Genomic DNA, 24706 nt, shown 5'->3' with positions numbered 1-24706 from the left:
TTACATTTTGTTTCATTTGTCTTTGCAAATCATGGGGCACAACCACCACAATTACTGGAGTACCTTCTCAGCTATCCCCCTTCATGTGTTTTGAGTAAGGGCTTAATTTTATAGAACTCCTAAGTCGGTGTTCTGACATGGACATTTATTTGCAGACCTACACAACTGTGCTTCACTAGGTTGAAAGAATCCGTAGCAGGCTAAGGCAATGGGTGAGGTGGATAGGTAAAGTAAAGGAATTACTGAAATGTCATGGATAGGGTACAAGAAATTACTGAGATGTCCTTGGAAGAGCTACCTGCCCACGCCAGGAGTCAATGAAACTTCGTTGTCCCCTACTTACTCTTACCTGCTGCGAATCTGTTACCAGACTATAAAGGTGCATTTTCTGTTGGAATGTCAGGGTATTGCCTTATGATACAGCGCATCAAATAATAGAAATCCAGTGATACTGGATTCTCTGCTCAGAGAGAAAGGGAAATCCTTTACACACTAGATACTGGAAGTTTCACCATGTTTGCTACAAAGGTCTGAATCTACAAAGGATCTAAATCATTCTAGAAAATGGGCGGAAGTAGATATTTTCTTACTTAGGAAGGTCGTAGCAGAATAATGAAACAAGGACACAAGAGAAAATTAAAAACCTCAGCTTGATCTATTTCATCATATCAGGAGCTAGATGCCTCCGTTTCTATCAGTCTGCCTCCAAAAATGGTTTGTCAGCTTTAACAAAATTTAATATACAAGCATGGGGACCAATGGGTCAAATAGAAATTGTTTCTCTTAGAAAAGTAGCAATTTAGCTCTTTTTTCCCCTTCATTCTCTCTGCAGCAAGAAAGCTACCTCAATGCAAAAGTTAATTTGTTAACGCAAGTGATTGAGAAAGCTTCAGAGATAACACATTGCAAAGCCATTTCCTTGTTAATTAGGCCCCAGAGGCATCATTACCAGATCAGAACTATCAAGTGAAAAGCAATTTCTAAAAATGCTAGAAGTGAGGACTTATGCAGCTGCTGGAAAGACTACTTGGAAAACACCAAGAAAGTTTCAAGTTGCCCGTGTCATTTTAATTTAAAGAATACAGAATTCTTGCACGTTCCTAGCTTTAGCATTTCTGGTTTTTAAGGACCCGAAATCTGTAACAAGTGACCTGTCAAGAATCCCTAAGTCAACCAAAGAAAAAAGCTGCAGAATTGGGGGGGGGGGGTGACACTATCTTCCACAATTCATGCCAGCACCAGATGGTCCCCACTACCTTACATAACCCAAGGTGCTGATCTCTCTCTCACGTGGAAGGAAGTTCAGAAGTGGCAGAAGTCTTCTTCAATGAGGTTCTTCTACCTACACTGACCTCCACAAAGAACCCCAAGGTTTCTCAAGTAGGTTGAAAGCCTCCACCAAAGGGAATTCTTGGAAACCTAGAGACAAACTGAGAAGAAACTGAAAGAACCATTAATTCTTACAGCATTTATCCAGGGACCTGGTTCCAAGCAGAGGTGCCTTCCAGTTGGTTTTGATTACATGACACCATTGCAAATGCTGCTTCAGACTTTTGGGAGTCTAATCTACCTAGACAACATTACCCACAGCAGATAAGGGTGGAAATGCTAGAAAGGCTGGTCAAGACAAGGCAACAATGAAGAATGTGATATTAATGCCTATACACGGTGATGATGGAATAGATGAAAACAAAATGGAGGACCGGAACAACCTGTCTTTGGAGGCCCAGGAACACTGGGGGAAAAAGCTACAAACTCTTGACTCCAGCAGAGAAATTCTACTAGTTGTGGCTTGGCTGTCTCTGCATCTGATGACCTGAGGACCAAAATGAAACACACACACAGCAGGTAGGGAGAAATTTAGGCACTCACAGTATTGCTCAACCACAGTTCCCATGCCTGTTCATGCTGGTTGCTGCTCCTGGAATTGTGGCTGAAGTACCACAGGGTCCTGTTTCCTGATGTAAGGATTGAATTTCACATTCGGATTTGAGTAGTTATGCCTGCTCTTTGCTTCCAGCATTTACAAACAAACTTAATAAAAAAAAAATACCACTATTTTAAACATGATCTTCTCACTCCCCAGTACCAATTACTCGAATAAATCAAGTTTGCTTTTCTCTTTCTGATACTAAGCACAAATCTGAACAGTCCAACTGCTCAGGAGGACGAGAACACTCAGAAAGCAGGATTTTAGTTTTTATAGAAATTTATTCATAGAACTGACTCAGCAGTACAATCTTCATAAACATGCTGCATTATTTTAGTTTCCCTGTAAGTAAAAAGGAAAATAAGGTCAGTTTTAACATTATGTAGTAAATTATAAATCTTAGTAAGATGTATGTAGATGTATTACAACAAACGGAGAATTGGGGACCACACTTCATTCATTTGTTCATTCATTTGTTCATTCATTTGTTCATTCATTTGTTCATTCATTTGTTCATTCATTTGTTCATTCATTTGTTCATTCATTCATTCATTCATTCATTCATTCATTCAATGTATTGGCTGGCCAACTGCAATGGTGAGCTTATAACTACAACAGTGCTAAAAAGCAGCAACCATCTGAAGGCAGGTGAGGATCTGTAAGATTCCCAAGCCTCTTCTGCGTGCAATGGCTCAAAATAATAACACCAGCCCCCGAGGCATAGTAATTTCAGTCTCATCTTAAATGGTGTGAAAATAATCCTGCCCATTTCCTGCCTGACCACAGCAAGACTCTTGCAAACTGAATACTCTCGCCCTAAAGCGCACAGAATGTGATTGCTAAGAAGCTCCTAGTTGTTTGCACTTCCAATCTAACCAAGTGCTTCACGTGAAGGGAGACTCTGGGGAACCTTCTAACCCTGTTTGCCCTAAGCAAAGGATGGGGGAGATGCACAGCTCCTTGCTCCAAGATCTGGACTAGCTAAATTCCACATTAAACAAATGGTCTAAACCAATCCTAACCATAAAATTTACTAGATAAAAAGTTAAGTTAAAAGGGTGTCATGATCTGTGTATTAGACTATAAAATGAATCTCCATTAAGGTGAGCAGCTAGAAATCAGACTGTAGTAAGCAAGCTGCTGAGCAATGTAGTCGAAGACCACTATACCTGTTTTGTTCCCTGACTGGCTCACTGCAAGAAAAGAAAAAAAAGCTTGTCAGTACATCTTTAAACATACCATATTAACCCTTAAAATGTAAAATACTGCTTTAGCCCACCCAATCTTATGGCTGTCCTTCCACTGGTTACTAACCATTTCCAAAGCTTACAAACCTAGAGAATTTACCCCAACTGTCTTAGAGGACTAGGGAACCAGCCCCTAAACTTTGCTCGATTTCTAGTGATGATCATGTTAAGTTCTGTTTGTGACACAGCAGACCACAGGACAGTGGTAAAACAGAATTAGATGGAAAAAAAGGAAAGATGCAGCAGAATTCTGAAAGTAACAAAAAGCAGTCATAAGTAATTTAGAAGCTGGTAGTGATTGCTTTTGGAGTGAAGTGTTTGAAAAACAAATTCCCATGGCTGAGCTGTTTTTACAACTCAGGGAAAAAAAGGAGATGTTGTGGTTTTTACTATACAAGTCAACTGTAAAAGGTGGGATGTCAAGGTGCTCTGCTAAGCCTGTTTTAACATTCAAGGGCAATAAAACCTTGATTTTAATCGACTGCCAGGGGATACTTGCTAAATACAAATTGATTTTTTTATATGCAACAATGGCATTGAACACGCATAAAGCTATGAATGGGTTCTGTCCACTGCAGCCAAAGTCCACTAAACCAGAGTCCAGTAAATCAAGGGTTTTCTGGTGTATTAAGGATCAGAAATCAAATTTAGAACACGTGATGGCCAATCTGCAGCAGAGTGCCACAAGTGACTAATACAGGCAGCAAGAATTTGATGTATGCTTGAGGGTCTGAGCTGTTATAACCCAGCCCTGGGTTCAGATTAATGGCTGCTTCTACAGTATTGCACTTGTTGGTTTGTTATATACCCCACTCCAAAAGATTCTGGGTGGCCATAAATCAAGTCAAGTCAAGTCAAGTCAAATCAAATATTTTCTTTCAATTTCAGGCAAGTAAGCCAAAACAAGGGAGGAACACAATGCCTGCATACCACAGTACACTGGATGCCCTACTTGTCCTCTGGTTTATTTAGAAAGAAAGGCTGTTGTTCCTAGACCAAAACACCAAGGGAACACAAGTAGGTCGGAGGCTTACCAAACGTCACTCAGTTCTCATCTTTTACTGATAAAATTTGCTGCCAAAGAACTGTATTTTAAGTCTTTACCAGTAATTTATAAGGAAAAAGGGGGGGAAATCTTTCCCATTCTATGAAAAGGAGAGGAATCTAGAGAGTCAATTCTCAATCCTATTAATTATAATTAGCTAACTCAAAGGGATCCTCAAAATAATTTTTACAGAACCTTGGTATTACAGTTCAGCCTAAATATGAAATAAATATGAACAAAGGAACAAGCCTTATGTGCTCCATATTGAGTCTGTAGCACTTGTACCTGGAGCTAATGTGCACAAGATACAGAAACTCTGCTTCAAAGCGAAAACCCATGAACAGAGCAAGTCAGCATCAGAAAGACAAGCCAGGGGTATTCAACTCATGCAATCACAGCCATGCTTATTCTCTGTACCTACCAAACACCTCATTTCTGATCAAGAAGAAATCCAAGAAAGTAGAAAAGAGAAGTGAAAGTAGAAAAGAGAAACAGTTATTAAGCAGACGGAAGAATTTATTTAAAGTACCCCATTCTAGCTGAATGAAACGCTTGAAAACCACAGCCTTTGAAAGGAATTCGATGCATTTAAACTAGGGGTGTGCAAAGCATACTGGCCCAGGATATTCTAATCCTAAATAGGCTATTCCAAGGTCTGAACATTATGTCATTGGTACATAATGGTACATTTGTACATCCCTTCTTAAATGCCAGTTTTAACTGACTCCTGTTAAGAGCTACTGCCTGTGTGTAACTCTTTCTCTATTTAATAAAAATTATATTCAGCATACATTTTCAATCTCATTAAATGCCAGTTAATGCGCATTTTGCTTTTGACCTGCCAACCATTACACAGAAGGAATTATTTCTCAATTTAAAAACCTGAAAATAAAGCAGGATACCATTAAGGTAAGCTAATGAGAAAACCAGATGCAACGCAAGGAAAAGAGAAGGAAAAAGGAGACATGCTCTAAAAAGCCTATGTTTCTACAGAAATTCTAGATATATCCTTTTACCGTTTCGCTTTCTTAACTACAAAAGCAGAACAAAGTGAACAAACTCAGAATTACCTTCTACGAGCCAGTGGTGAGAGATGGAAATTGGAAAAAAAGATTACTTTGTCAATTAAATATGTAAAGTAGCCTCAATTGTATCTGATCAGCATTTCTAATTTTCATGGGTTGTCCTTACCTTCTTGCCAGCCCCCACATTTGCTTTTGCTGTTCCTCTGACTTTCTTCATCCTATTCTTACGCTCTTTGCGCTGTTTCCTTGATGTCTTTTTCTTTTCATACAAGCCATGCTAGTAAAGATAGCAAGAATAAATGAACTGAATCTTTGAGAATGGTTTCCACAGCTCAACCCTGAGCACAAAGGACTCCACTTCGAGAATGGGCCACATTGCTTTGACGTATTTGACATACTGACATACAGTTGCATTGCCAATTAACAGCACATTTAATTTGCACATCTGCATCCCATTCTTCCTTTCTCAAGATCTGAAGGTTTATACAGGGTTATTACAATTTACAGAAATGATGAGCTAATCTCATACAGTGATTACTTTTATGAAAACCAGGGGAACTTGTTCCCAATCCTCAGTGAGCTGCTATTCAAGTACCCAACTCACACAAAGAAACTTACTTTTTGAGGGCAAGTGACATACTTCTAAACAAAGAACTAGACTGCAGCTAGCTTCCATTTGTATTTTCAAGAGATACATGAGAGATAACAGAAGCTAGTGCTTTGCAACATACCACTTACTCTCCTGTTATAAACCATTTCACACAAATCACTGGTAGCACAGAGATCCCAACAGCTTTACGGACATAAAAGCAAAGATCCAAAGTCCAGGGAAAGGGGATACAAATCAAGGAAATCCAACCTCAATTTAGGAGCTCACAAAAGCGGTTGTTTTTTGTCAAAGAAATATGAAAAAAAGTTGGTGTTCATAGGCACATTGGTCATCACAGCCTCTCAATGGTGGAAGTAGTAAACCTCTTTAAGCATGTTAGGAAATCAACATTTTAATCAACATTTAATTGATCACTGAAAATGGAACTACCAAGAGAAAAGACTGCATCTTAACTCCAAACTTCATAAACTGCTACGCAACCAGAACAAATATTCCTTTTAGCACAACATGGTCCATATTCCAAGAAAAGAGATAAAACCACCTACCCTGGCCAGCCTATGCTTTGGTTCATTTTTCTTTGCATAGTCTAGAGAATCATAGATCATGCCAAAGCCTGTGGTTTTCCCACCACCGAAGTGAGTCCTGAAGCCAAAGACAAAAATGACATCTGGTGTTGTCTTATACATTTTTGCCAACTTTTCACGGATTTCTGTTTTGGGTACAGTGGCTTTTCCAGGATGAAGAACATCAATTACCTACAAATACAGGGTTGACAAAGCATTAAACAATTAAAGGTTCTTTATATATTGTGAAAAAGATATTTTAGTAGCAGAAATGGCTCATAAGCTCTTAAAATGCTCTTAAAAAAATTTCAGCAACATGCTTGAAACATAGGCCAGAAACATGCCATGCCTAAATCTTTATCTTTACAGGCTGCCCCAATATGTAGAGTATTTTCAGATTAAGGGTGGGTTGGACTTTTTGGATGTTTTATGGGGGGGAGGGTTGGAAGAAAGTCAGCAGCAGCAGAGGCTACTTGTGCAAACACATAAACAAAAATCCTACAAATGAAACAGGGCAATTGTATGATAAAAAGCTTGCCTGGAAGCCCTCTTAGGCATTTTGATTCTATACTTCAACACACATAGCTTGTGTCAGAACTCATCTGCACACCTAATCTGTGCAAAACATATAGCCTGGTACACCACGTGCAAAGCGCTCAATACAGACACAGCAATAGTGCAATACTTGATTCCTGAAAAAAGGCTCCTTTGCCATATTTTGGAATACTGTACAGCCAGTATTTTATTGAAACTATGTCAGGTAATAATCTGAAATCTTAAATTCTACAGTAATTCTAACCACTACAGTCTTGCTTTAAATAGGATTGTGACAAGCACCCCAGACATTTAGAAGGTCATGAGTATGACAGTGATGCTGTGAAAAACAAATTTACAAATGACAAGTCATCCTTTCATACTTCTATACAGCAACTTTTGCTGCAATACAGAATATAGAATGGTCTCCCAATTGTACCATTATTAAACCATATTAACTGGGGGAAGAATCCACCATTATAACTTATTACATTTAAATCACTGTAATCCTCTTCTCATCCTCTTTAGCCAGCCTTGCTTATAACTGATACAACAAAAAAGATCAACAGGACAGCATTCTAAGAACCACGCTATGTTACTAGCTACATTTACAGTCAACATTTTAACTGTTTTTGTTGACAGCGTTGTGAAATGCCATGAATCTGTGCTGATTAAGTGGCACACATATAAATAATTGCATCTAAGAGAGCAATCAAATGAAGCTTCAGCTTGGAATCAAAGTTAGTCCACAAAATAAAGATCAAAACAGCATCTTACCATCTGCTTACGCTGAAGCAGCCGGTTTGTCATGAACTTCCTCGTTCTGATGGTTACTGTATCGTTCTACAATGGGAAAAGAAAAAAAGTAAAAATTCAGGAACTCATCTTATGTGCCACAGAATTAATCCAAACAATCCCTTTTTTCCAAAACTGGCCCAGAAACAGGTGAGTGTGTACAGCTATCAACCTCTGGGATTGCTGCAGAGTTGAAAAAGAGGGGCAATATAGAGACCCATTTTAGGGCAGGGACCCACTTTTCCCCAACCTGGCGCCCCTCGGGCTGGAGAGCAGCTCAGAGCAATAGGTGGGCGGGGGGCAGGTTGGCCTATGGGAAATGGAATGGGGAGAACGGGGGAGCCCCTGGTCGGCTTCTTCGCCCCCTTTCTTCCAGCCCATAATCCCCCTAAAACACTCAGGAGTCTGGGCTGAAGGGAAGGCAGGCGCCCCAGAGGCCGCAGGACAAAGGATGGCGCCGGGGCAGAACGGATTGAAGGGACCTCTCCGCCCCGCAAATCTCCAGCAGCACCACTCACCATCTTGGCGGCCTCTCCTGCAGCCGAAAAGGGAGAAAAGAAGGAAGGAACGCTTGGCAGCCAATCACACGCCGGTGAGCAAAGGAAAAGGAAGCGCTCTAACGGAAGGGGAGGGATTTCCGTGCCGAAAGGGCGGGGCCTTCCGGGAAACCAAAGAGAGGAGGGAAAGAGAGACACAATTCTTATTATTCCCCTGGCGGAATGCTGTTGAGAAAGCAGCATGAAGCTCTCATTGCTAACCTACATGGAGAAAGATGGAAATGGGTATTATGGGATGTAAGCATAAAATAAAGACTCTTATGGGATGTATATGCATTCCGACTTGGAGACAACCATGCTGGCAATCCACCAACAATTTAAGGCATAATCCACCCATCACTGCCTGTAATGAATGAAGTATCTAGGCAGCAGTGCTGAATAAAGCTCAGCATTTCCAGTATCGATGGTCACAGTCTCTGCAACATCCATGGAGTCACCACCACCTGGATAGCAATGGGTCGTGGTCCAAATGGTGGATGAAATGCTGTGCCTTTCGAGGAATCAGTTTCACAGTTCTAATTTAAAAAACACATCTATACACAGCTAAAAAAAGTATCAGTGTTCCACTTCCATACCATCGCCAAGAAAAGCTACATGCCCACGGACCCAGCGTCACCAGGTGATGAACTCAGCTTGAGGTGTTACCCTTATAGAGTATATATAGAGTCTATATATTTTCATATATGCTATATAGCTCTATGTAGCCCATCTAAGATACCCATGTATTTTATACAGAAAGTAAAATCTCTTTCAAGTGAAGCCAAACTCCTGAAAACGTGGGCTAGATCCATGCATTTTTCCTGCCAAGCATACCGTCTGCCAAAACATTTCCCAACATTGCATGTGCAGCAGCCATGAAAATCAAGCACCAGTTACTGAAAGGTCTTTCGCCACCGCGACATACTTTTCATACCAATGGATCACAACTGCCTGTGTTACTCTACTTTCTATTGTTTTCAGTCACCTCTTTTATCTCTGGCCTTTGGCTGGAATATTCATTCATTCAACCCTGGCATCTCCTGGTGGCTTCCTATCCAAATGCTAACCAGATTAAACCCCCTACTTAATTTCTTAAGGTGAGTAGGAGCTGCCACTTGCTGAGAGTCACCCTTTGCCTGGTTGCCCACAATCTTCCTTGCTCTTTTTTTGTTCAGACTTCTGTCCCTACATACACTTTATTTACACTAATCAATTCTATACAGCTTCCCTATCTTTGTACTGTTGTGTAGTTATATGTAGTTATAGACTACATATATCAATACCCCTCTATTTATTTATCTATCAGATAGATTCTCTATCTATTGACTATCCATCAAGAGACTTTCTATCTCTCTATAACTCTATCAGTCAGGAGACTCCTTTATCTATCAATTATTTCTATTACTTTTTAACTATCATCTATCTACCCACTATCTAACTATTCACTATCTATCCATCCAGTCTATTTATCTATCCAACCAAGAGACTTTCTATCTCTATATATCTCAATCAATTAATCAATTAAGAGACTCCTTTATCTATTAAGAGTCTTTCTATTTTTTAATTTATTTATTTGATTTATCGTATTTTTATCACCGCCCATCTCCCTCATATGGGGGACTCTGGGCAGTTCACAATAAAACAGTTTAAAATTCAATAAAATCATAAATAATATCCTTAATCCATAAATATCAATATCAATAAATAAATATAAAATGTAATGAGATCCAAGTAATGGCAGATCTCATACCACCCAAAGGGGAACAAGACCAGCCTCGGCAGGACTAGGGAGCCAACCAACCCCAAGAACGGCTCTTCCTCTCCCCCCTCCAGGCATGGTGACAAAGCCAGGTCTTCAATCGTTTCCTGAAGCCCAAAAGAGAGGAGGCTAGCCTTACTTCACTTATTACTTTTTTAGCTATCATCTATCAATCCATCTATCCACCTTCTACCTATCTACAGCATCTATATATCCTGTCGTTCTATCCATCCATCCATCCATTTATCTATCAAGAGACTCCTTTATCTATCAAGAGTCTATCTGTTTTTAATTCTCATCCACCCATTAAGAGACTCCTTCCCACTGACCCTCAGCACTTCCGGTTTCCTAGGGCTGCCCGTCGCCTTGCGCATGACGTCACCGGGGAAGCGACGGCGGTCGCTGTGCCGGCGACGTCACTCCGGTAAGCCGCCCGCCCGCGTGGGCTCCTCTTCTCGCCTGGGCTCTGGTCCCAGCCGCGTCTCCTCGCCTTGCCTTGCTCGCCGCGGGCTGGACGCCGCCATGGTGAAGCAGCAGTTCCGCGAGACGGACGTGGCGAAGAAAATGTGAGGGCCGGGGAGGCCAGTCTGGGGGCGGGGGGCGTTGTCCATGCGGGGGGGGGGTTGTGTGCGCGCGCAGATAGGGGAAGACTTGCCCCTCCAGGCTGAGGAAGCCGTGCGACTGGAGCCCAGTGGCTCAGGCAAACCGTCCCCCGATTTTTTTCTCCTCTGAAAAAGCATCTCTCCGTACACGCTTCCCTTTTTGGACACCCGCCCCCCCCCCGCGAAACACCCCAAAAGGCATCACCAGCTATGCGAAATTATGCTTCCCATGGGAGTTTTGCAGGAGTGATGCAAATTCAGAAATCCACAGGTTCAGACAAGCGTATCTCGTGCTGGATGGCCGGGGCACGTAAGCCTCAGTAAACCTGCCAGATAAAAATGAATCAATCTAATGTATCGATGTGGTCGCTGGGAGTCAAAACGACTTGATGGGACATCGTCAGTCAATCAGAGTATAACATGTATGCAGGGGTGTGCACGGATTTCTAAATTTGTTTTCTTTCAGACAGTAACCTCCTGTTGCAAACTATACATATGTAGAACATTTTTAGGCATTTCTTTAAAATAAAAAAGGCATCAGATTTAGAGTGGTGGAAAAAATGGATCTTCATGCCAGGTCCAAGAGCAATCTACTGGTTCAGACACATGTTGATATTTGTGTGGATTTCTAAGTTTAATTTCCCTCACACCTCTCATTGTAAAATATGCATCTGTAACATTTTAATACTGTTTTGGGTCTGAGTGTCTTGTCTTGTTGAATTGCCCTGCTGAGCAAGTGCCAAGCTAGGCTGCAATCTAGGCTGCTCAGGACATGGTGCTGAGGATCAAATAAGCTATCGATTTGACAAGGAAATGTTGTTTTTTGAGAACTTTTCCTTAATACTGCTGACATGTAAAATTTCTGTGGCTGCTTTTAGTTCTTCCTTTTGTTGTGCACCAAGATGCAACGGATTAATCTTAATTGATATTCATTTGGGGCTATAATAACAGGATGGTATTTTTTCAATAACAGGGTAGCAACTATTCAGTTGAATTAACAGCTGGGACTTTTAATGAAAGTTATACTTGTTCTTTAAGGCTAGTTTTATTTCTTGTGTGTTATTGTAGAACAGATTACGTGTGAGTAGACTCTCCCCCCCACTTGCTTGATGCATGATTCTGCTCATCCCAAACTTTGACAATTTTTTGTAGGAGGAAAGACATTAAGAGAAAGCTTTGATAGTACCTAATTCAAGTATTGTATTGATTGTGTAAAAGATAAATTATTTTGCAATTCAAAATGGAAATGTTTCATCTTGTTTTTAATCAGCTTTTGAGCTTTTAATCTTATTCACTGAAAAACAGCCAAATAAGATTTCAGGATATGCTTAAAGGAAAAGTTTTGGTTGATATTACAGATTGGAATAGTATATGGAAGACTTAAGTATCTTTTTTTAGTTGCATCTGTAGCTTTACACATTAAGGGCAGGATTGTAACTTATGCTTAGAAGTCTATCACGTACTACATAGATGGTTTGCACACTTTTTTTAATTTTCTTCATGTTGGAGGAAGCACCCTATTCCGCACCAGTTGAGATTTGAGAATAGTCACAAAGGTATTTGTTTTAGGATATTCTGTGGTGTCTTTCTGTTCTAGAAGCCACATCTGTTTTGGGATGAAGTCTCCTGAAGAAATGCGGCAGCAGGCTCACATCCAGGTGGTTAGTAAAAATTTGTACAGCCAGGATAACAATCACTCTCCTCTTCTGTATGGTGTGTTGGACCATCGTATGGTAAGCCTTTTAGGTGCTCTGTCTGATTGAGGCATGTCAGAAGCAACATTGAGGGAGTAAATATCTGAAGAGTTTCAGAATAAACCAGTTCATGCTAAACTAAAACCTAGGACTTATTCTGCTGAATGGAACTGGGAAATCAATAAAGCTCATGATGGCAGCTCTAAAATAGAAAGGGTAGGATTTGTCTCCTATGTGGCTGTTGAGATTAAAGTATACCAGCTCAACCAATTAGTATTTGATACTCCATTTAGCAAGTTATATAATATTAATTTTTGTTTCTTTATCATATGTCTCTGTGCAAGCTTAATATTCACATCATGCATATTTTCATGAAGGTTGCATTGCATTCTGGGGTTATCGTATCCTTACCTTCCCATTATCCTGCCCTTCAATTTAGGTTTGTGCAAGATTTATGAATCTGAGAGTAGACTATTCTGGAGCAAAATGAAATGTTTCATTTTCCTTCAGACCCAGCTTTTCTGGAGAGCAGTTCGGCATCTGTTGGAAGTAAATTCTTTGTACTGTAAGTGACTTGAGGTATTCCAGACATACCATTCCAGATAAAGCAGGCTGGTTTCAGGGCCAGGCCACCTCAAACCATTTTTGGTTTGGAGCATTCATTTCCTGAAACCCTCAACTCCAAAAAGAACAGCATGGTCAAGAGGAAGTTTGATATGGTCTTGAGCAGCGGTTCCCAGCTTTTTTGGCACCAGGGACCGTTTTCGTGGAAGACCATTTTTCCAGGGACCGGGGAGGGGGGGAATGGTTTCAGGGTGGTTCAAGCACTTCCTCTTTTTCCCGACCTTTTATTCTTTTTCCTTTGCACCTTTTGGAGATAGCAGCCAATGGGCTTGCTTTCCCTGACAGGAGGCAGAGCTCAGGTGGTAATGCGAGTGATGGGGAGCGGCTGTAAATACTCAGGCTGTAAATTCGCTCGCTTGCCCACTGCTCACCTCCTGCTGTGCAGCCCGGTTCCTAACAGCCCACGGACTGGGACCAGTCTGCAGCACAGGGGTTGGGGACTGGAATGGTCTGTTCCTAAATCAATTATTTTTAGACCTCGCTGCTTCAGGCCATGGAAAGATTGTAAGGCTATAGAGTACTAGGTATCTTATTTCTGTTTCTGAAATGCTGTGCTTAATTGGAGGAGGCAGTCTGATTCATCTAATAGCAGCTTGACAAACACTAATCTTCATCCACTCTTTTTATTTTATCCGTTTCTACACCCAAGGGTACAAGTGAAAAGGATCGTCCATGTGAAACCTGTGGAAAAAATCTGGCAGAATGTTTGGGGCATTATGGCTACATTGATCTGGAGTTACCTTGTTTTCATGTGGGATACTTCAAAGCTGTGATAGGCATTCTCCAGGTAAGGTCAGTCAGAAACAGTAGCAGAAGCATTTTTCATTTGAACTGCTTTCAGGCTACACAGTGCTTTGCATTCAGTTTGGAAGAGGTGCATCGTAATGTGCAGGAGTAGCACCTATCTGGCTCATTAAAGCAGCCACATCTCTTTCCACAATGGCACAATTACAGCAGAAACTTCCTCCTAGAACCCTTCACTCCTGGAAAGTGATTCAGTGACTTTAATGAGTTGCATTTAGGATGCATTTACACCCTTGTGTGTTCCAAATTTAATCTGAACTATTGCCCATAGTTAAGATACTATGGGAACAGCTAAGATACTGTGCAGAAACCTCAAAATCCCAGGCCTCTGGTGGACGACCCGAGGTTGAGGAAGACACGTACCACCCCCATAGGAGTGAGAAGGGAATTTTTAAAATTATTTTTAGTAAAATACGTTGTGTGATTGGCAAAACAGTAATTTTGCTTTTGAAATAGCATCAAGAGATTCTTGATATAGTACAGAGTTTTCATTGAAGAGAAGAAATGCAGTAACTTAAGGGTACGCCAAGAGAGATGCCTTAGCACAGATATCCTCTTTGCCTCAGCAGACATAAACTTTTAGTTGACTTGTTTGGGCTTAGAAGCTACCAAGGCATTTATTTTATTCTGTTGTTTTTATGTTGTTTACACTGTGAATGCTCAGAGTCGGTTGGAGTTGGGTGGCATCAAAAATCAAATAAATATCAGGGTGGTAGGCTTGACTCAGAGGGTAAAAACATACCCTGGAAGAACGAATGACAAACCCTTCACTTCCCAATAAAATTATATGGCGGTGTCTACTAAGTGACCTGGCATCAAGTCTAACTCAAATATGACAAACCTGTACCTTTATGAACACTTAATGATCTGGAGCAAACTGTGTTCTCTCTCTTAGTCCTAAGGTTTCTTTCTGTATCGATCTTCAATATGTGGAAGAGAAATACTGAGATTAATTTGCATATTTGTTGCAGGGAAGGTTGTGAACTGCTCTGAGTACTTTCAGATTGCTGACCTATATTCACTTGCCTGAGAAAAATTCCCATTGAACTTAGGGGAACTTTTGTTGTTTATTTGTTTATTCGCTTCCGACTCTTCATGACTTCATGAACCAGCCCACGCCAGAGCTTCCTGTCGGTCGTCAACACCCCCAGCTCCCCCAGGGATGAGTCCGTCACCTCTAGAATATCATCCATCCACCTTGCCCTTGGTCGGCCCCTCTTCCTTTTGCCCTCCACTCTCCCTAGCATCAGCATCTTCTCCAGGGTGTCCTGTCTTCTCATGATGTGGCCAAAGTATTTCAGTTTTGCCTTTAATATCATTCCCTCAAGTGAGCAGTCTGGCTTTATTTCCTGGAGGATGGACTGGTTTGATCTTCTTGCAGTCCAAGGCAGTCTCAGAATTTTCCTCCAACACCACAGTTCCAAAGCATCTATCTTCCTTCTCTCAGCCTTCCTTATGGTCCAGCTCTCACAGCCATATGTTACTATGGGGAACACCATTGCTTTAACTATGCGGACCTTTGTTGTCAGTGTGATGTCTCTGCTCTTAACTCTTTTATCGAGATTGGTCATTGCTCTTCTCCCAAGGATTAAGCGTCTTCTGATTTCCTGACTGCAGTCAGCATCTGCAGTAATCTTAGCACCTAGAAATACAAAGTCTTTCACTGCTTCTACATTTTCCCCCTCTATTTGCCAGTTATCAATCAAGCTGGTTGCCATAATCTTGGTTTTTTTGAGGTTGAGCTGCAAGCCAGCTTTTGCACTTTCTTCTTCCACCTTCATCATAAGGCTCCTCAGTTCCTCTTCGCTTTCAGCCATCAAAGTGGTATCATCTGCATATCTGAGATTGTTAATGTTTCTTCCAGCGACTTTAACTCCAGCCTTGGATTCCTCAAGCCCAGCATGTCGCATGATGTATTCTGCGTATAAGTTGAATAGGTAGGGTGAGAGTATACAGCCCTGCTGTACTGCTTTCCCAATCTTAAACCAGTCCGTTGTTCCGTGGTCTGTTCTTACTGTTGCTACTTGGTCGTTATACAGATTCTTCAGGAGGCATACAAGATGACTTGGTATCCCCATACCACTAAGAACTTGCCACAACTTGTTATGGTCCACACAGTCAAAGGCTTTAGAATAGTCAATAAAACAGAAATAGATGTTTTTCTGAAACTCCCTGGCTTTTTCCATTATCCAGCGGATATTGGCAATTTGGTCCCTAGTTCCTCTGCCTTTTCGAAACCCAGCTTGTACATCTGGCAATTCTCGCTCCATGAATTGCTGAAGTCTGCCTTGCAGGATCTTGAGCATTACCTTACTGGCATGTGAAATGAGTGCCACTATTCAATAGTTTGAACATTCTTTAGTGTTTCCCGTTTTTGGTATGGGGATATAAGTTGATTTTTTCCAATCTGATGGCCATTCCTGTGCTTTCCAAATTTGCTGGCATATAGCATGCATTACCTTGACAGCATAATCTTACAAGATTTTGAACAGTTCAGCTGGGATGCCGTCGTCTCCTGCTGCCTTGTTATTAGCAATGCTTCTTAAGGCCCATTCAACCTCACTCTTCAGGATGTCTGGCTCTAGCTCCCTGACCACACCGTCAAACCTATCCTCGATATTGTTATCCTTCCTATACAGGTCTTCTGTATATTCTTGCCACCTTTTCTTGATCTCTTCTTCTTCTGTTAGGTCCTTGCCATCTTTGTTTTTGATCATACCCATTTTGGCCTGGAATTTACCTCTGATGTTTCTAATTTTCTGGAAGAGGTCTCTTGTCCTTCCTATTCTATTGTCTTCTTCCACTTCCGTGCATTGCTTGTTTAAAAATAGTTCCTTATTATCTTCTGGCTAACCTCTGGAATTTTGCATTTAATTGGGCATATCTCCCCCTATCACTGTTGCCTTTTGCTTTCCTTCTTTCTTGGGCTACTTCTAGTGTCTCAGCAGACAGCCATTTTGCCTTCTTGGTTTTCTCTTTCTTTGGGATGTATTTTGTTGCCGCCTCCTGAACAATGTTGCGAACTTCTGTCCATAGTTCTTCCGGGACCCTATCTACTAAGTCCAGTCCCTTAAATCTATTCTTCACCTCCACTGCATATTCCTTAGGAATATTAGTGAGCTCATATCTAGCTGATCTGTGGGTCTTCCCTAATCTCTTTAGTCTGATCCTAAATTGTGCAATAAGAAGATCGGAACTACAGTCACCTCCAGGTCTTGTTTTTACCGACTGTATAGATGTCCTCCACCTTTGGCTGCAAAGGATGTAGTCAATCTGATTTCGCTGTTGTCCATCTGGTGAAGTCCATGTATAAAGGCGTCTCTTAGGTTGTTGGAAGAGAGTGTGTCCTAACAACCAGGAAACACACTGAGACAAGGAACTGGTCTCTAATATTTATTGCTAGTACTTAACAGGAATCCTAACAAACTGAAGAAGCGTGGGGAAAACCCAGCCATATAACCCCCAAGGGTTAAGGCGGTCCCGATCTGTGTCTCTTCGAATGGCTGAACAATGCATCAGTGCTACGCATGCGCTTGACAGTCTGGATGGGAGCCCCCTGCTCGCCATCCTTACTCATGACAGAGTGTTTGTTATGCAGAGTGAGTTGTCTTGGCAAAATTCTATCAGCCTATGTCCTGCTTCATTTTGTTTTCCCAGGCCATGCTTACCTGTAATTCCAGGTGTCACTTGACTGCCCACCTTAGCATTCCAGTCTCCCGTGATGAAAATAACATCTCTTTTAGGTGTGTTGTCCAGTAGGTGCTGCAGATCCTCATAGAACTGCTCTACTTCAGCTTCTTCAGAATCTGTGGTTGGGGCGTATATTTGGATCACTGTGATGTTAGATGGCTTGCCCTGAATTCGAATTGAGATCATTCTGTCATTTTTTGGATTGTATCCAAGCACTGCTTTAGCCACTTGACTATTAATTATGAAGGCTACTCCATTTCTTCTGTGGTCCTCTTGTCCACAGTAGTAGATCTGGTGGTCATTTGATGTGAAGTGGCCCATTCCAGTCCATTTCAGTTCACTGACATCCAAAACGTCTATCTTCAATCTTGACATCTCACCAATAACCCCATCCAATTTGCTCTGGCTCATAGATCTTACATTCCAGGTTCCAATGGTGTGTTGATCCTTAGAACATCGGATTCGCCGTTCACCATCAGCACCGTCAGCCGCTAGCCGTCCTTTCGGCTTTGAGCTGGCTGCGTCATCACGTCTGGGGCTAGTTGAACTCATCCTCTGTTCCTCCCCAGTAGCATTTTGACCATCTTCCGACCTGGGGGTCTCATCCTCCGATGGTATACCAACATATCTCTGGTTGTACTGATCCATTTAGTTTTCACGGCAAGAATACTGGGGTGGGTTGCCATTACCTTCCCCAGGGATCGCATTTAGTCTGACCTCTCTGTCATGACCTTCCCGTCTTGGGTGGCCCTTCACGGTTTAGCTCATGGCATCATTGAGGTGCTCAAGCCACGACAAGGTAACGATCCTTTGCTGAAGGGGAACTTACTTTGGATAAAACATGGATGTGCTCAGATCCCTTAGTGAGATGCTATATCAAGACTACTGTTCTGTATCATATCAGTGAAATTTTATATGAAATAAAATTATTTTGTAAATTATTAATATTTGCTAAGATTAATGAAATCTTCTGTAAGCCTGGGGTTTTCTCCAAATATTTGTAGGTATTTAGAAATAAGTTTTGTTTAGAGCTTTTGCCATTTCCTAAGAAATGAACATCAAGGAACTCATTTCATTCAGCCTTTGGCCTTGCACAAAGTTATGTGTATGTATTTATCAAGGGCAGGAGGTTAGCTGTATATTTTGCTATAGGAAAGCTGAGTTTTAAGCTTTTCCACTCCTCTTTTAGATGATTTGCAAGACTTGTTGCCGTATCTTGCTAACCTCTGAAGAACAGAAACAGTTTTTGGATTATCTGAAGAGACCTGGGTTGACCTACCTCCAGAAAAGAGGCTTGAAAAAAAAGGTCTCTGAAAAGTGCAGGAAGAAGAACACTTGCCCACATTGTGGCGCTTTCAACGGTAAGTGCAAGAAACTAGGTTTGGTTCTAACCCCCTTCTGCACCTTGACCAGTCAGTTGGAATTTACATTTGTTTTTTAGTCTGTATTCAGCAGATAATCATTTGCTAGGGAAACTTGTCAGATTCAAGCTGTGAACCCTTTCAAAAGGGTCCTTAGAAGAAAACCTGGGAAAGTTTACATTGCATTGTGTCAGCCTTGCCAGGTGGACCAAACAGGAAAGACGACCAGATGGGCTAATTCTACTTTATTGTAAGGTTATATTAACAGAATCTTGCAAGTCGGAAAGTACATTTCTCCCCTTGTCTCCTGTATACCCTGAGAAATTGGGCAGGGGGGGTCTCTTCTGAGCCTCTTGCCTCACCCACTATCCAGCTGTGGACTATGCTGTCTCTTATCTGACCGTTCCCTAGGCGGTGTCTTTGGGCCCAGTCTCCCAAGGTCATTCCCACAAACCATTACACATTGCTTTTGGCTGTCATCAATCTTTCAAGCAGCTCAATACCATAAATTTTATTTCTCTCCTTTTATCTTCCTAGCAGTTGGGTGACCTTGGTGGGTGAGAGATTGTGACTGACCCAGGATAATCTTTGTGGTTGTGGTGTATGTCCAATGTACTAACAGATCATAATGTAATAGTTAAATATATGTTCACTGATGGAAGCTTACATACTTTAAGCAAGCAATAATGGAAATGGATGTATATGAAATTGATTTAAAGGCCATGTGTTATTATTTTTTACCCTTCAAATGCATCTGCATCTTCAAGAAAAATAAATTTTTAATGTTATGGGGATTTGCAAGGTTGTTTGTTTGCTCGGTACATTTGAGTCAGTCTTGACAAGTCCCTGGAGTTTTCTTGGCAACATTTTTCAGCAGTGGTTTGCCCTTGCTGTCTTCCTAAGGCTGAGAGAGAATGACTGGCCCAAAGTCACCCAGTTGGCTTCCCCAGTTCCTAGCCAGTGTCTTTAACCACCTCACCAGACTGGCTCTTTGCAGACTAATGGTCATCTTGAATATTAGCATTCCTGCTGTGACTGTTCGGTTCTAATGTATGTCTAATACTTTTATTCCTGACAAAACCAAACTTGAATTGAACGTGCTTATTCTTTGCATATCGGAAATCAGAGCATCTGCATCATCACTATACGTTTTTGGTGGTATCTCTCCAGAACTCCTTATGGCAGAAGACCCTTTTGTTACTCTTCGGGCTAAGCAGCAAATGCAATTAAAGAGTGGATTAATGTAAACCATTGTTTGCAACCTTGTTAACTTATAGGTACTGTAAAGAAGTGTGGCTTGCTAAAGATAATCCATGAGAAGTATAAGACCACCAAAAAGGTGGTGGATCCCATTGTGTCTAACTTCATTCAGTCTTTCGACACTGCGATAGAACATAACAAAGAGATTGAATCTTTACTGGGAAAAGCCCAGGTGAGTGAAAAACAGATCAAACCATATGTTAGCTCAGTGCATCTTCTTTTACAATAATCAAGGTTTCTGTTGGAGTGAGACTACCATGGATGCTTATGTGTCTGCATTGACTTATATTGAAGCATCAGAGGAGAGTGAATTATCTCAATCATTCTTTTTTACTTTTTTGTAAGATTAGGCAGTGTAGTATCTTATGCTTACACAACCTAAAATTACTGTTTCGCTCTCATTGAAAATGTGGCTTATGTGTATGATAATTAGATTAGAAGGTGGGCAATCATTTCTGGAGAATGTCTCCTTTTCCCTTTTGAGTGACAGGTCAGGGAATGCAGTCAGGGGAAAAAATGGATGGACGTTTAAGGAACTTCAGAAGAGAGAATTACAGACTTTAAGGAATAACACTACAAACTTTAAAACTGTATTGTGAATTTCAGTGGCAAGACGAAGGATCAAATTTCAACAGATCAGTGTTTCCTGAAGGCCACGTAATGACATTGTGAGGAGACTCTGTGGAAAACTCATCCCTGAGTTAAAAGCTGTTCCATTTCAGAAAAGTTGGATGAGAAGAGCTTAGTTTCAGAGATTTTAGATTCAGAATTTGTGGTTAGTTGTTTCTAAAATAATTTGTCTAAATTGTTGGGGCATTTCTGTACCAAATAAATCTTTGTCATGTTTATGTAATGATAAGCAGGGTGTTGACAAAAAGGTAGCAATGCTTATTTTTGAGAGGGAAAGTGACATATTAATGGTGTTCCTGTGGAAAAAAGAAACAATAATATGTCTCCAGAAACACTCAGTTATAAGATGTCCTGGTATAACTGGACCATAGCTTGAAGAGCTGAATATTTATTTTTCCCCATAGGTGCTCTTTGAAAAATTAGACAAGAGCAACCATTTTAAAGCTGTTGATTCAGTGAAGAAAAGCATCATAAGCTTCCAATTTATGTCTCCCTGTTGATTGCATGGTCTGCCTGCTTCATGTGCTGAAAACTGTTGCAACTGGCCATCAAACAAAGCCTTCATATGCCTACAATTGGCACTTGGGGTTCCTCAAAGTCTGGGCAATGCTCTAATGGCAGTTGCCAACATGGACAACTCTTGTGAATGATTGCCTTGGAGTGCAGATGAAATAGGGGAGTGAGGAGGTTGAGCAAACATAGAGAAGAGGAGGTATGGAATGGAAAGAAAGTGGTAGAGATCTGCTGTAGGGTGGGGATGCAGGCACTAAATAAGGAGACCCACTGAAACTTCTAGATCTAATCAAATTATAGTAAAAGAGGATTTCATGATGTTTGGGAGATTCCATTTTAATGTATGATATCCCAATATTTTCTGTTGTGTCTGATAATTGACAGGACACACAACTATTAAGCTGCTTATACAGTATGGTGATTTGAAATAGCAGACATAGTGACCATATTAATAGTATTAATGCTATTGAAATATATTATTAATTATATTAATCTACTATTATTAAGACTATATAGTAATACATTCTTCCTTGTAGCTTTAAAGCTATGGGACAAACCAGTAGCTACTAACATGTAGGTTGATTTAGTGAAAACATGTGACCTTACTATTTTGAATCTTACAGGAGAACTTGAATCCCTTAGTGGTTTTGAACATCTTAAAGAGAATTCCTGCAGAAGACATTCCCCTCCTTCTGATGAACCCTGAATCAGGGAAGCCTTCTGACCTGATCCTGACTCGCCTCTTAGTTCCCCCACTGTGCATTCGACCATCTGTGGTCAGCGACTTGAAATCTGGCACCAACGAGGATGATTTAACAATGAAGCTGACAGAAATCATTTTCCTTAATGATGTGATCAAGAAGGTAGCTTTGCTTTTTGCTTCTTGCAGCTACAGAGGGATGAAGGGGGCGGAAAATGGGGAAAAGGTTTTTTTTCCCCCTTCAATTTTTTGGTTTTCATTTATCTTTTTTCCTGAAAATTTGAAAAAAAAAATGAAATAACTCCACTTTGTTTCTTTTATAAATGATATCTAAATGATAAAGGTGATCATTATTACAACATTCATTTTATCCTCCCCCTCCTTAAAAATATGATTTGTAAAAACTGTAATAGGAAGGCTTTATTTAAAACTGTTTAAATATCAGGTCATTCCAGCTGTTTTGCAGAATGTGCTACCTGTAGAGTGCAATTTTTGTTATATGCAGTTTAGCCTTATCTATTTCACAGTTTCAAGCGAAACTAATTGATCAAATCTGTATGGAGCAAAATACTTGGCAATCCAAATGAAAGACCACCAGTACATCATTGTTTACTTTTTTAGCAGCTTCTTGTCATGTGTACTGATGGTGAGCCAGGATAGGGGCCCCCTCCTGCTCACCATCAGTACTCATGACGCTTCTACGGTTAAAGATAAAGCATAGAAAGAGCTGGATGAAGAAATGAACCAGGTGGCAACAAATATGAAGTACAAGCAGAATTCCTTATAATCTTAAATTCCTACTCAGTCATTCATGCTTAATGTAGTTTGGGCAGTTAGCCTCAAACAAACATGAAAGGGGGTAGAATATGTGCAGAAGATGTCTCATTGTACCTAGAGTCCTTTCTCTTGGGTTGGTGAACTCCCCGCAGCTGTCTCTGTTTTTTTTTTAAATATATCTTTGAAGTGATATTTGTTTCTTCCTGAAGACTTTGTAAGATTCTTTGCTGCAAGAAAGTTTTCTCAATTTGTTGTTAAAGACCTGTCCTTCTACAGATAATGGAGAAGGGCCTTTTCTTTGGCCCTACATAGGCTAAGGTAGTTGAATTTTCTTCCCACTGAAAGCCCTGATTTCCTAAAGGTCCACTGATAACTTCTTCCACTGATTTCAACATGTCTTAATTTGGATCCAACCCTGCAACTTTTCAGATATATTTGAAAGTACTGTGAGTACACATTTGTTTAACAAGCCACAAGTTATCATTGCTTTGCCATGATCTTTAGCAATCAAATATGTTCTCTTAAGGAATCCATGAGCCCTGTTCTTTAAAAATGTGAAGTTCTCTGTGTTGCAGGCAACTGGTTTTTATTTGTTTTTGTTTGTTTGTTTGTTTGGTTGGTTTAATTCTGGGTTTTTTGGTTGGGTTTTGTTTGTTCAGCATAGAATATCAGGAGCCAAAACTCAGATGATAATGGAAGACTGGGATTTTCTGCAGCTGCAGTGTGCCCTATATATTAACAGTGAACTTTCTGGCATTCCTCTCAACATGGCCCCCAAGAAATGGACAAGAGGCTTTGTTCAAAGACTCAAGGGAAAGCAAGGTTGGTGTTTCAGTTTTATTTGTCTCCATCATTGTGGCCCCATTGTAAGGCATTCAGCTGCCTTAAGCAAATTAGGCAAATTGGTCTAAATCTGGAGTCTCATTGTCATCTCTGGTTACCTTGCTGCCTATGTACATTATTGGCCTTCCAGACCGAAAACAGTAAGCGCAGTACCCTGACTTCTTTTGACCAACAAAAGTTGTCTTCAGAGGCCCAGTCAAAGATTCGCAAATTGGAAACTATCCTCTTTCCTCGGGGCCTGGACTTGTATCAACAGTCTGTTTCCATGAGAGAACCAGTAGTGCCCTTAATATGTTTCATCCAGCTGGAGGTGTGGGACTCTGACTCTTTTTCTTCTTTCAAATACCTCCTATGTACATGCCATAAAACCACAGCTTTAATCATATTTTCATCTGTACAATAAGGCTAAATGCTTAGTCTTCCTCTGTTATCCTGGCTTTTACCCAGCTGTTGCTTTTTCCTGTGTCAGCTTAAGTTATTTAATTTATATAGATGAGGGCTCTGCAAAATGTCTTAGTTCGAACAAGGCATCCCTTCCTGGAAGTGTAAGAGCAGCCATGTCCATTGGAAGGACCACTCAGCTAATTTGAAGGCAGCCTTAGTGTAAACATCTGTGGATGATGTTGCATGGTCTTGTACTACCCTGACTGTTTAGAATGTAATCTGGGGGCAAGGCTGCATCTTGCTTGCATCCTTGGAAGGTGTAAGTACACTAATTGGGAATTTCAAGCATTCTGTCATTTTTTAACTGAAACGTCAATCAGGTTTTAGCTCATTGAGGTCGACTTACTTTCCCTTTTTCTTTCTTTTTCTTTTTTTAGGTCGGTTTAGGGGAAACTTGTCTGGAAAGCGAGTTGATTTCTCGGGCAGAACGGTTATCTCTCCTGACCCAAACTTGCGGATTGATGAAGTGGCTGTACCTGTTCATGTGGCAAAGATTCTCACCTTTCCTGAGAAGGTGGCGAGAATGAGTTCTTCTCCTCTTCCCTCTATGGTGTGGCCCTTTTGTGTAGAAGCCCTCAGGCTGCCTCTCCAAGATGCCCTCAATTAGCAATTCCAAACTTAGTTTGAATAATCTTGTTGGGTAAAATCCACACGGAGCTAACCATGCTTTTTTTTATCCTATATGTGCAAGCTAATTGGGAGGGGATGTAAATGTCCAAC

At 40.9% G+C, this 24706-nt stretch overlaps 2 protein-coding genes across 2 annotated transcripts in view; one reads left to right on the top strand and one right to left on the bottom strand.

Moving 5' to 3' along the window:
- Window positions 1–2191: 2191 nt before the first annotated feature.
- RPS24 (ribosomal protein S24) lies at window positions 2192–8522 on the bottom strand. The gene is made up of 6 exons (XM_063307690.1): window positions 8268–8522; window positions 7732–7797; window positions 6403–6612; window positions 5414–5524; window positions 3100–3123; window positions 2192–2272 (listed from the first exon to the last, which is right to left on the bottom strand). Exons 1-5 carry the CDS (start codon window positions 8487–8489, stop codon window positions 3121–3123), a joined length of 612 nt encoding a protein of 203 aa, XP_063163760.1. The 5' UTR covers window positions 8490–8522; the 3' UTR covers window positions 2192–2272; window positions 3100–3120.
- Window positions 8523–10525: 2003 nt separating this feature from the next.
- Window positions 10526–24706, top strand: part of POLR3A (RNA polymerase III subunit A) — a 49383-nt gene continuing 35202 nt past the window's right edge. Inside the window, exons 1-8 of the mRNA XM_063307689.1 lie at window positions 10526–10610; window positions 12244–12379; window positions 13614–13751; window positions 18648–18819; window positions 20097–20251; window positions 21846–22085; window positions 23359–23521; window positions 24364–24500. Coding sequence (XP_063163759.1) covers window positions 10567–10610; window positions 12244–12379; window positions 13614–13751; window positions 18648–18819; window positions 20097–20251; window positions 21846–22085; window positions 23359–23521; window positions 24364–24500 — 1185 coding nt within the window. The 5' untranslated portion in view covers window positions 10526–10566. The remainder of the gene's footprint in view (window positions 10611–12243; window positions 12380–13613; window positions 13752–18647; window positions 18820–20096; window positions 20252–21845; window positions 22086–23358; window positions 23522–24363; window positions 24501–24706) is intronic.

Source organism: Candoia aspera, chromosome 6 (genome assembly GCF_035149785.1).
Source record: "Candoia aspera isolate rCanAsp1 chromosome 6, rCanAsp1.hap2, whole genome shotgun sequence".
Taxonomy (NCBI): Eukaryota; Metazoa; Chordata; class Lepidosauria; order Squamata; family Boidae; genus Candoia; species Candoia aspera.
Note: the sequence above shows the minus strand (reverse complement) of the source record. Positions and strands in the feature narration are given on the sequence as shown.